The sequence below is a fragment of the Oncorhynchus keta genome, chromosome 10 (assembly GCF_023373465.1).
Source record: "Oncorhynchus keta strain PuntledgeMale-10-30-2019 chromosome 10, Oket_V2, whole genome shotgun sequence".
NCBI classification, from domain to species: Eukaryota; Metazoa; Chordata; class Actinopteri; order Salmoniformes; family Salmonidae; genus Oncorhynchus; species Oncorhynchus keta.
The window spans coordinates 35,718,839-35,732,093 of NC_068430.1; the positions used below are offsets into that span (position 1 = coordinate 35,718,839).

A 13,255-nucleotide genomic window follows, 5' to 3' on the forward strand; every position below is an offset into this window, starting at 1 on the left:
GCCACCACATACTCCTACAGCCACCACATACTCCTACAGCCACCACATACTCCTACAGCCCCCACATACTCCTACAGCCACCACATACTCCTACAGCCACCACATACTCCTACAGCCACCACATACTACTACAGCCACCACATACTCCTACAGCCACCACATACTACTACAGCCACCACATACTCCTACAGCCACCACATACTACTACAGCCACCACATACTCCTACAGCCACCACATACTACTACAGCCAACACATACTCCTACAGCCATCACATACTACTACATCCACCACATACTACTACAGTCACCACATACTACTACAGCCACCACATACTACTACAGCCACCACATACTACTACAGCCACCACATACTACTACAGCCAACACATACTCCTACAGCCATCACATACTACTACATCCACCACATACTACTACAGTCACCACATACTACTACAGCCACCACATACTACTAAAGCCACCACATACTACTAGAGCCACCACATACTACTACAGCCACCACATACTACTACAGCCACCACATACTCCTACAGCCACCAGATACTACTGCAGCCACCACATACTACTACAGCCACCACATACTCCTACAGCCACCACATACTACTGCAGCCACCACATACTACTACAGCCACCACATACTCCTACAGCCACCACATACTACTACAGCCACCACATACTCCTACAGCCACCACATACTACTACAGCCACCACATACTACTACAGCCATCACATACTACTACAGCCACCACATACTACTACAGCCACCACATACTCCTACAGCCACCACATACTACTACAGCCACCACATACTCCTACAGCCACCACATACTACTACAGCCACCACATACTACTACAGCCATCACATACTACTACAGCCACCACATACTACTACAGCCACCACATACTCCTACAGCCACCACATACTACTACAGCCACCACATACTCCTACAGCCACCACATACTACTACAGCCACCACATACTACTACAGCCACCACATACTCCTACAGCCACCACATACTACTACAGCCACCACATACTACTACAGCCATCACATACTACTACAGCCACCACATACTACTACAGCCACCACATACTCCTACAGCCACCACATACTACTACAGCCACCACATACTACTACAGCCACCACATACTCCTACAGCCACCACATACTACTACAGCCACCACATACTACTACAGCCACCACATACTCCTACAGCCACCACATACTACTACAGCCACCACATACTACTACAGCCACCACATACTCCTACAGCCATCACATACTACTATAGCCACCACATACTACTACAGCCACCACATACTCCTACAGCCACCACATACTACTATAGCCACCACATAGAATAGCTTTTGTTCTAAATCCTCAAAAACATAAAACCTCTACATCTACCTACTCAAACTATGATCTATAGAACAAGTCAAGTTGATGAACAAAGAAAAACAGTTTTGGGTCTGTATGTTGGTGTAAAAGTTGCTTGCTCCACAACTCTACAGCTTCAGCTCTATCTCTTATCCCTCCATTCATTATTCCTAGCATAGTAGGTAGATTGATGCACTTAGTAGCCGTGGCACCAAATATAAAAAAAGAAAGAAGCAAGACACATTCAGAATACTTCCATACTTCCATGAAAACCCACATTTCTTAAAATACTAGACAAACCACTCTCATCCAGTCTGTTCTTTGTTGAGCGTGTTTCTATAAAAAGATACACATTTTCTCAGCCATCATACGTTTTTCCTTCCTTTTTTTCAATGTATAAACTTAAGACATCAGAGGATAAGGTTTACTTCATCACAGCTGCCTCAGTTAGAATGAGCCTGGCTGGCTTTCCGGTAGAAGACCTAGATAAACAGGCAAAGATAAACCAGTCCTCCCAGGGTCCTCCATATCACACATGATTGGTGATGCTGGATGCCCCTATGGAACTATGGGAGAATGTGTGAGATTCTACACTGGAAACTCTTTCCCTCATTACTTCTTAACTTTATCAGTGTACTTTTATCATGAAACTGGACATAATAATTAGAGAAAACCATAAATGAATCTCTATCTTATTTTGGTGTAGATTTCCTCTCTGTCTGTAACCTGTCTGAGTGAGTAAGCATTTTGTACTGAATGAGTGCAAACAAATGGTACCCTCCATTAGCCAATGAGTGTGGATGAGTGGGCACCACCTGTGAGTCCAGCAGCCAAGTGAGTATTAGAGCTGCTTAAATGAGGTGGTGGGCTGTAAGTTTGTTAGTGAGAGCCCTAAAGCGAGTGATAAGGAGAAAAGTAAACTTCTGCTCCATCTGAACACAGCTGCTCTGCTTAACTTCGCCTCACATTTCTCTGTTGGGACACATGGGACATTAGCTCATAAGACACGTGTAGCTGGGGCTGGGGATGGGGCTGGGGTTGGGGTTGGGGCTGGGGTTGGGGCTGGGGTTCGGGTTGGGTCTGGGGTTGGGGTTGGGAATGGGGTTGGGGCTGGGGCAGGGGCTGGGGTTGGGGCTGGGGTTGGGGCAGGGGCTGGGGTTGGGGCTGGGGATGGGGTTGGGGCTGGGGCAGGGGCTGGGGAAGGGGCTGGGGTTGGGGCTGGGGTTGGGGCTGGGGAAGGGGCTGGGGCAGGGGCTGGGGCTGGGGTTGGGGTTGGGGTTGGGGCTGGGGTTGGGGTTGGGGCTGGGGCTGGGGTTGGGGCTGGGATTGGGGCTGGGGAAGGGGCTGGGGAAGGGGCTGGGGAAGGGGTTGGGGCTGGGGTTGGGGTTGGGGCTGGGGTTGGGGCTGGGGTGGGGGCTGGGGCAGGGGCTGGGGAAGGGGCTGGGGCTGGGGCTGGGGTTGGGGCTGGGGAAGGGGCTGGGGCAGGGGCTGGGGTTGGGGCTGGGGATGGGGTTGGGGTTGGGGCTGGGGTTGGGGATGGGGATGGGGCTGGGAATGGGGCTGAGGCTGGGATGGGGATGGGGCTGGGGCTGAGGTGGGGCAGGCATATATTTTTGTGGTGATACAGTCTTTCTCTTTCCATGGTCTGTAAATAACATGGTCACACTCTTTATTCTCTCTGGGAAATATCCATAATTTCTAATATATTCAGTCTTTGTAGGGTAATATAGAGGAGTGAAACAGGGACGTGTGAGAACAATGTGTTTTAACCTACCGAGTTAGATACAGTCCCTTCAGAAGGTATTCACACCCCTTGACTTTTTCCACATTTTGTTGTGTTACAATGTGGGATTAAAAATTGATTTAATTATAATTTTTTTGTCAGCAATCTACACAAAAGGGTATGAAAGATAAGTATTCCATTTTTTTTATTTTTATTTCACCTTTATTTAACCAGCTAGGCCAGTCGAGAACAATTCTGCATTTACAACTGCGACCTGGAGAATAGTGTTAGAATCACCTTTGGCAGCAATTACAGCTGTGAGTGTTTCTCTGTAAATCTCTAAGAGCTGTTTGCACCTGGACTGTACAATATTTAAACGTTATTCTTAAAAAGAAAAACCTAACTCTGTCAAGTTGGTTTTTGATCATTGCTAGACAGACATTTTCCAAGTCTTGCCATAGATTTTCTAGCCGATTTAAGTCACAACTTTAACTATGCCACTCAGGAACATTCAATGTCGTTTTGGTAAGCAACTCCAGTGTATATTTGGCCTTGTGTTTTAGTTTATTGTCATGCTGAAATTGTATTTGTCTCCCAGTGTCCAATGGAAAGCAGACTGAACCATCTTTTCCTCTAGGATTTTGCCTCTGCTTAGCTCTATTCTGTTTCTTTTATCAACAAAAAAAACCCTCCCTAGTGACAAACATGATGCAGCCACTCCCATGCTTGAAAATATGAAGAGTGGTAGTGTTGTGTTGGATTTGTCCCAAACATAATGCTTTGTATTCAAGATAAAATAGTTGATTTCATTGCCACATTTTTCTGCAGTTTACCTTAGTGCCTCATTGTAAATATGATGCATGTTTTGTAATATTGTTACTCTGTATGGGCTTCCTTCTTTTCACTCTGTCATTTAGGTTAGTATTTTGGAGTAACTACAATGTTGTTGACCCATCCTCAGTTTTCTCCTATCACAGCCATTAAACTCAAACTTATTTTAAAGTCACCATTGGCCTCATGGTGAAAATCCAGAGTGATTTCCATTCTCTTCAGCAACTAAGTTAGGAAGGATGCCTGTACAGTGACTGGGTGTATTGATACACCATCCAAAGGTTAATTATTAACTTCACCATGCTCAAAGGGATATTCAATGTCTGCTTTTTTATATTTACCCATCTACCAATAGGTGCCCTTCTTTACAAGGCATTTGAAAAACTCCCTGGTCTTTGTGGTTGAATTTGTGTTTAAAATGTACAGTACTGCTCGACTGAGTAAACACTATCATTGCACACAGTGAGTCCATGTAACTTATTATGCGACTTGTTACGCACATTTTTACTCCTGAACTTATTTAGGCCATAACAAAGGGGTTGAATACTTATTGACTGAAGATATTTCAGCTTTTCATTTTTAATAAATAAAAACAAAATCTAAAAACACAATTCCACTTTGACATTATGGGGTGTTGTTTAGGCCAGTGGCACAAAATCTCACAAAAAAAGGTTATAACACAACAAAATGTGGAAAAAGGAAAGGGATGTGAATACTTTCTGAAGGCACTGGGGGATTAAACGAGATGAAAGAGGCCTGGGAAAATGTCATGCATTCCATCTTTTGTAAAGATATCTTTGTGATAACTTTGGACTTTCATTTGATCATCCGATTGTTACGTAACTTGAACGATAAAAACGGTTTTAAGTAAACAGGCGTCTGGTGACTAAATGGTCCAAATGGGTTATCTTCTCAAGCTTGCATGATACCCACCACTCTCGACGCTATTTGCCTAGAGTTTCAATATGATTCTAATTAGCAACGTAATGAAACCCTCCTGTCTGTTCCTTTTCCCACAGCAGGTAGTAAAATATGTCTTTGATCATGTGTGTGCAGTGAGTAGTGAAGCGCCTCTCACTCTGACTGACATTAATTCATCTCCGGTGACTACAGCAGGCTAAATACTCTGGCCTCACTTTGACTAGTTCTCCATTCATTCTGATACCTCCTTCTGACTGGTATCCAGCAACTGTAAAGCCTGTATTTTATAGTTTAACTTGTCATTGACACAACAAATATTTCCAATCTCAAATCATTTGTTTTATTTTTGGCAGCATATAGTCCGAACATAGTGATAACATTTATCATATAAAAATAGTGACTTTGGGGATTGTCCATTGCCTAGAATGAGTGTCTGTTAGTGGCTGACCTGGTGTCAGATGTAGCTGATGATGTTATTACAGATAATGGGCTGTCTGCTGCCAGTCTTCATGAGGGCAGTGAACTGATAGAAGTCTGTGTCTAGTTCATGCAGGCCAGAGTGGGACTGGTGGAAGAAGGGGGACTGGCGTGGGGCAGGGGCCTGCACCCCTAGGGGGCAGGAGAGTCGTTTGGGGGCCATGGCTGTCCGACTCACATGTGAAGAAGAGTCTGAGGACCTCATCCTCACCCTCCCCTCTACACTCTTTGACATCCCAGCTATTTTCCGCCTCATGTTGACCAAGAAGCCAGAGATGGGCTTCAGTTCTGCTGGTTCAGGGCAGTCCGGTAGATCCATCCAGTTCTGTATGAGGTCAGCAAAGCTGTTGTCCCCCAGTACCAGAGGTTGCCTGTTCCGTCCCCGTGTCAGCAGTGACGTGGTCCAGTCCTCTGGGTCGCTGGCCTCGAATGAGGTCCACCTCTCCAGGCAGGCGTCTGATGTGGATTTGGGCCGGACCAGGCCACTGGGAGCCTGGTTGGTTCGGAGGCAGGCGGAGGAGGACACTCGTACGTTCCTGGTCCTCCTGAGCACCACGGCCTCGTCCTGCCAGGAGGCCTCAGAGTAGCCAGAGTCAAACTCCAGACTCTTCTCACTGCTGGGGGAGGTCAGACCCAGGCCAAGGCCCAGACCCAGCCGGCTGCCTGCACCCTCCTCCTCCTCCAGAGGACTGGCCAGACAGCAGGCTGAGTCGTAGGTGCTGGCCGTACTGGCGTCAGAGATGCGCAGGCGGGTACGGCGCTCCCGCTGCAGTGCCCTCTGATAGCAGGCTCGTGCCACTGCAGAGCGGTGGACCAGGGTGGTGGCAGGGGTGATGGCAGGAGCAGCAGGGGCAGCAGCAGGGCAGGTCCTTCTCAGGTGTTTCAAGTCCTGCAGGGACCTCATCATGTAGTGCATCTGGTCCCGCAGGCAATCTCCAGAGTCACGCAGACACAGCTGGGAGGGACAAGGGACACAGTCAGACATAGGCTGGTACACACACACTTTGACACATTACTATGTTTAGTTAAAGAAAACACAGTCAGTGGATGAGTGCTATTATTTTGTGGTAGCAAATATTTTCTACAAAATCACACAATACATGTTCTATGTCTAAATAAAGTCCAGCCTGCTGCAGATGTTTGATAGACCGAACATTCTCAACAAATTCTGAGCTGAACTCTTTCTGATAAGCACACGGCATTTGTTGGTGACTATAGTGGAGACCAGATCTGTAGGGCAGGCTCAGACTTGAAGAGTGGGTGACTGCTGATAGGTTTCGACTGTCTGGAAGAGCTACGCCTCTTTTGTAAACTTGAACTCACACTGCCAAACGGACGTAAATACTCCCCTCAAACATCCATCTGAGCGGTAAACAACACCCACGCTCTACCTGTCCTGCTCTACCTGTCCTGCTCTACCTGTCCTGCTCTACCTGTCCTGCTCTACCTGCCCTGCTCCAACTGTCCTGCACCCTTCTCAGATACATAACTATCACACCACACTTGACCAGTTTTCATATGGATCCACCCACTCCAAGTTGTTTTAGCAACAACAACAAAAAAGTTTAATTTTATTGTTGGACATAAAAGACTATAAAAACACCCGCAAATCAGCTCCAAGTGATTTAAATTTTGGAAATCTGTTCCAAAGTATTCCCACTCATAATAGAGAGAGATATATATATGTGATCATATACAACTGTTAGCATGGTTTGAAATAATTATGTTTTAGTCAAATATTATATATGTTTGGGCTTCTTGCGGTCAATTTGCAGTCTACAAATGATTTGTTATTATGTTCAGGCCTCCTGACCATCCGTTCAAAAAAATAGTGGCTGAATCTAGTTGATGATCCTTGCTCAAAGTGTGATCTGCAGGGGGATTGAGGCTTCTCTGGCACAGGCCCAGGATGTAGGTATAACTGTGTGTGTCTCTTTAAGGGTGAGGGATGCCTGCATATGGAAGTCAGCTGTGGCACACTAAAGAGCATATACTCTCATTTCCTCTCCCTTTGATTCACAGGGACCAACTCTGATTGGTCCAAACCAACCAGTGAGCAGCGTCCACACTCAAAATCAAACAGGGTTGACTGAGCATAACGGTTCGCAAACCACGTACGACATTACCTCTGCTTGAAAAAGGTGGCCAAGAAAACATACACGAACTGATACTTCAAAAAGTGGGATAGAAGAGTAAATCATGTAGTCCTGACAGAAATGTTAACTTAGTTAAAAATAAAACATTGAGAGGATCCGTTAAGTCCTTTCATGACAGGCATAATATCTTTCGACAGTACCAAATAGCATTACAATATTAAGTTTCCAAAAATGTAGAAATTGTATTATACTTTAAATGTCCGGATGTCATACTAATTTCGGCATTGACAACAGCTGATCAATTTGGTATGGTGGATTCGCTACCGAATTGAAGGAATAGCAGGAAACAACGCAATCACGCACGACACTTTCAAATAGTATGCGACAATTCGAAAGAAAAAAAATCAAGTATGGTTTAAATGCCAGAATGATATGCTCATTTCGACTCTTCATCTCGTAAAATTCGATGCAGACTTTTCCACAATGCATTGGAAGAGTTGGGCTGCGAGTGATAGGCCCTAGTTCTCTTCAAGTCGACAACAACAAAACTAAGATACTTAATTGCGAAGATGCCCAAAGCTTCTGCGGTGGTGTTCAAATGTAGGCTAAGTAGTTTTTGTTCTCCTTAAATGATCAGGAGTATTGCATCATAGGCTACATCTTTGAAAACATTTTTTTGTTGTCAAAGTGGATTTCTGTTTTCTCACTGAAAAGTGTTTCTTGTTCTTTTGGGCTTAGTCAGAGCTTTTAAACTAAATACCACCCGCATTCGGCCCCGCCACACTCAGCCAATCAGGATCTGCTCCTGCGTTGCAGCCATGAAATACTGCATACTTTTGACTAAATAGTATGTGACAATGACTAAATACTATGCAGTTTAAGTATGTACTACAATAGTATGGGTATTCGAACATGGCCACTGTACCTTTACCTTCCATATGGGGGACTGATCTGACAGTGACGTGAGAAATGTTTAGCAGACCAGAGGAGGAGAAACATGGAGCCCTCTGAGACACATATTTATGTCTGACCATAGCGGTCACATCCAGTGAATGAACAGTCCTGTTCACCCCATAGTCCTCTCTTTCCTGTTCTGTCAGTGTGTGAGCCTATGCCCTGTCATGCAGTGGATAAGAGCCCAAGCTCCTCTATTGTCTACTGAAGCATTTGACCCTGTGCTAACACCTTCTGCCTCTGTTTGCTTTCATCACAACAAAGTTAGACAGAGCGGGAACTTGACAATGCAGCCACAACACGGGTTTTGTGGTACACTCAGACACAACACGGGTTGTGTGGTACACTCAGAAACAACATGGGTTGTGTGGTACACTCAGGCACAACACGGGTTGTGTGGTACACTCAGACACAACACGGGTTGTATGGTACACTCAGAAACAACATGGGTTGTGTGGTACACTCAGACACAACACGGGTTGTGTGGTACACTCAGAAACAACATGGGTTGTGTGGTACACTCAGGCACAACACGGGTTGTGTGGTACACTCAGACACAACACGGGTTGTATGGTACACTCAGAAACAACATGGGTTGTGTGGTACACTCAGCCACAACACGGGTTGTGTGGTACACTCAGACACAACACGGGTTGTGTCGTACACTCAGCCACAACACGGGTTGTGTGGTACACTCAGGCACAACACGGGTTGTGTGGTACACTCAGCCACAACACGGGTTGTGTGGTACACTCAGGCACAACACGGGTAGTGTGGTACACTCCGACACAAAACGGGTTGTGTGGTACACTCAGCCACAACATGGGTTGAGTGGTACACTCTGACACAACATGGGTTGTGTAGTACACTCAACTACAACATGGGTTGTGTAATACACTCCGACACAAAACGTGTTGTGTGGTACACTCAGCCACAACATGGGTTGAGTGGTACACTCTGACACAACACGGGTTGTGTGGTAGACTCTGATACAAAATGGGTTGTGTGGTACACTCAGCCACAACACGGGTTGTGTGGTACACTCAGGCACAACACGGGTTGTGTAGTACACTCAACTACAACACGGGTTGTGTAATACACTCCGACACAAAACGGGTTGTGTGGTACACTCAGCCACAACATGGGTTGAGTGGTACACTCTGACACAACACGGGTTGTGTGGTACACTCCAACACAAAACGGGTTCTGTGGTACACTTAGCCACAACACAGGTTGTGTGGTACACTCAGCCACAACACGGGTTGTGTAGTACACTCAGCCACAACACGGGTTGTGTGGTACACTCAGGCACAACACGGGTTGTGTGGTACACTCCGACACAAAACGGGTTGTGTGGTACACTCAGCCACAACACGGGTTGTGTGGTACACTCAGCCACAACACGGGTTGTGTGGTACACTCAGCCACAACACGGGTTGTGTGGTACACTCAGCCACAACATGGGTTGTGTAGTACACGCAGACACAACACGGGTTGTGTAGTACACTCAGCCACAACACAGGTTGTGTGGTACACCCAGGCACAACACGGGTTGTGTGGTACACTCCGACACAAAACGGGTTGTGTGGTACACTCAGCCACAACATGGGTTGAGTGGTACACTCTGACACAACACGGGTTGTGTAGTACACTCAACTACAACACGGGTTGTGTAATACACTCCGACACAAAACAGGTTGTGTGGTACACTCAGCCACAACATGGGTTGAGTGGTACACTCTGACACAACACGGGTTGTGTAGTACACTCAACTACAACACGGGTTGTGTAATACACTCAGACACAACACGGGTTGTGTGGTACACTCAGGCACAACACGGGTTGTGTGGTACACTCCGACACAAAACAGGTTCTGTGGTACTCTTAGCCACAACACAGGTTGTGTGGTACACTCAGCCACAACACGGGTTGTGTAGTTCACTCAGACACAACACAGGTTGTGTGGTACACTCAGGCACAACACGGGTTGTGTGGTACACTCCGACACAAAACGGGTTGTGTGGTACACTCAGACACAACACGGGTTGTGTGGTACACTCAGGCACAACACGGATTGTGTGGTACACTCCGACACAAAATGGGTTGTGTGGCACACTCAGCCACAACATGGGTTGAGTGGTACACTCTGACACAACACGGGTGGTGTAGTACACTCAACTACAACACGGGTTGTGTAATACACTCCGACACAACACAGGTTGTGTGGTACACTCAGGCACAACACGGGTTGTGTGGTACGCTCCGACACAAAACGGGTTGTGTGGTACATTCAGGCACAACACGGGTTGTGTGGTAGACTCCGACACAAAACGGGTTGTGTGGTACACTCAGCCACAACACGGGTTGTGTGGTACACTCCGACACAAAACGGGTTGTGTGGTACACTCAGCCACAACATGGGTTGAGTGGTACACTCTGACACAACACGGGTTGTGTGGTACACTCCGACACAACACAGGTTGTGTGGTACACTCAGCCACAACTTGGGTTGTGTGGTATACTCCGACACAACACGGGTTGTGTGGTACACTCAGACACAACACGGGTTGTGGTGGTACACTCAGACACAACAGACACAAATTGCCTATAAAAGTCTGACTTATATAAAACATAATTTAGCTATAATAACCTTCCTGCAGGGATTTTTTTTGTTGCCAAAAAGGACGAAGTGGTAAAATCACATCTATAGTTTCAAGAGATACTGTAGACCTCCACAAAGGAAAATACTCTTTACAATTACAGGAAATTATGATGCCCTTTTCATACAGTGAAAATGAAAAGTATATCTAACACATTAGACACCCATCTGGCTCATAGATATAGAGCACCTTAACTAACTGCCATGAGTTTGTTTCCCCGACTCAAGGCATAGCTTAGATAGCATCCCTCTGCAGATGCATTTGGGTATCTAGTCAGACATTATGCGTGATAACGCCGCCTTTGCACAGAGCATTGTTACCCTGCAGATGTTGTCTCTATATGCTGGTGTTAAACCCCATAATTTCAGGGACTGACATTTCATTTAGTATCTTGAAATACAATTGACCTATTTAATTTTAAATATGGTAGGCCTATAGTTGATCTAATTCATTGCCATTTTACGCACAATTACAATTTGAGCAGACTGTGCATAAACCAATTTCAGTGCCATTTCCCATTACTGTACTGTATTGCTTGGCAATCTAATGTATGCTTAGGTTACAGAATGGAAAAATACTTACCATTTTATTTATTTCAGAGTGACCGTCACAATTAACGCCTAAAAGAGAAAATATGAGGAGATCAATTCCTGCAAGTTTTTGTCTAAAATACAGTAACAGCAAAATCCATCATAATTGTAGCCTATAATCCACTTGGACTAGTCTGTTAATACTCACATTTGATATGGCACGTTGCATCCAGTTTGACATGAATCCATAAAGGGTTGATATGTTCCCATAAGTAAGTCAATTTTGCGCACAGCTCTTGGTATGAATCCTCGGGACTGAAGGCGCACTGTGAAGTGTAGTGACTTTGTCTGATTCGTTTCTTTTCCAGCATGCGCTCTCCAGCCAGTTAGAGCGTTGCATCTCTGAAGTAGCCAATCCGAGTTTGAGATCTGAGCAAGTGAATTAACAAATCATCACCTCTTTACTATGCACATCTGGACGTGCTGTATCATGCGGTAGACTGAATAGAAATAGATTCAGAAAGTCATCGGTGGCATAAATTGCATAGTAAAATTGGTCATACAAATACACAATATTAAATACATGACAGATGTGTGCAAATATTTGTGTTCTTTTTTTTGTACTTCACATGCCCGTTTTTTACATTTGTATCCCTAGGCCATAGGATACTATAATTATCCTCTAGAACCCCCCCACCCCTCAAACGTTAGGATTTATTATGATTTTTTCGTTGTTGACATAAGTGTTTGGGGTGAGAGTAGAACATTTTGAATATATTGTTATTCATCTTTTATTGTAAGTAAATATTGTAGTTGTCATAGTCTTGGTGATGTGGGTAAGGCGGAGTCAGGCGCAGGACACAGAGATGAGTAATAATAGTAACTATACTCAAAAATAATCTTCCAACAAGGAGAACAAAACATCCAGAATCACATAAACGAGACAACTGACAACAGTAAACACGCACAAAACCATGATGGCTCCAGAGGGTTAAATAGGGAGATAATAAAAACGTAATGGGAACCAGGTGTGTACAATACAGACAAATACAAATGGGGAAAGAATATAGATCGGTGAAGTCGACCACCGAACGCCGCCCGAACAAGGACAGGCACCAACTTCGGCGTGAGTCGTGACAGTAGTGGTCATTAGGACGTTAATATGAAACATTTTACATTACAGTTGTAACGTCCAGTTATTTACATTTCTTATGTTTATAAGAACTGAGGTTTGGGCGTTCCTATACTTTAGTTTAACTTGACTCAGAAGTTTGCTGGCATTACATAGTTCACATGTTATCTGCCTCCCGCCATCTGGCTACTGAAAAACATGGACCTGGAAACCCGTATGAATACACGGACTGGATTATGGCATTAAATTCACTACATTACAACAGTCAATGGGTACAGTAGGTGAAAAACATAGTTGCGGCGTCCGGGTGTTCACTACAGAGGACATTTCTTGATAAGCTGTTGAAAAATTATTACACAGTTCTAACAACTCACTTATCCATTCCTGAGTACTCACTTACTATAAATAATTTGAATATCAAACTCGTGAAAATGAAAATTAATGTGCTAATTTTGATGGCAGACATTTTTTAAAGAGCCAGGAAGATAACGTTTTCAAGGTCACATCCCTGCACATGTGATATCTTTGAATAG

The 13,255-nt window shown here is 45.0% G+C and overlaps 1 protein-coding gene across 1 annotated transcript; it reads right to left on the minus strand.

Annotated features, from left to right (window-relative positions):
- Positions 1–5,190: 5,190 nt before the first annotated feature.
- Positions 5,191–11,976, minus strand: LOC118388602 (PAK4-inhibitor inka1-like). The gene is made up of 3 exons (XM_035777824.1): positions 11,799–11,976; positions 11,643–11,680; positions 5,191–6,305 (listed from the first exon to the last, which is right to left on the minus strand). Exons 1-3 carry the CDS (start codon positions 11,959–11,961, stop codon positions 5,328–5,330), a joined length of 1,179 nt encoding a protein of 392 aa, XP_035633717.1. The 5' UTR covers positions 11,962–11,976; the 3' UTR covers positions 5,191–5,327.
- Between the last annotated feature and the right edge of the window lie 1,279 nt (positions 11,977–13,255).

Coding starts and splice junctions, on each gene's coding strand:
- LOC118388602 (XM_035777824.1), bottom strand. CDS start 11,961: ATGCTGGAAAAGAAACGAATCAGACAAAGTCACTACACTTCACAGTGC. Junction 11,681..11,798: donor TGCAACGTGCCATATCAAAT/GTGAGTATTAAC, acceptor TTTCTCTTTTAG/GCGTTAATTGTGACGGTCAC. Junction 6,306..11,642: donor ACTCTGAAATAAATAAAATG/GTAAGTATTTTT, acceptor TGTCCCTCCCAG/CTGTGTCTGCGTGACTCTGG.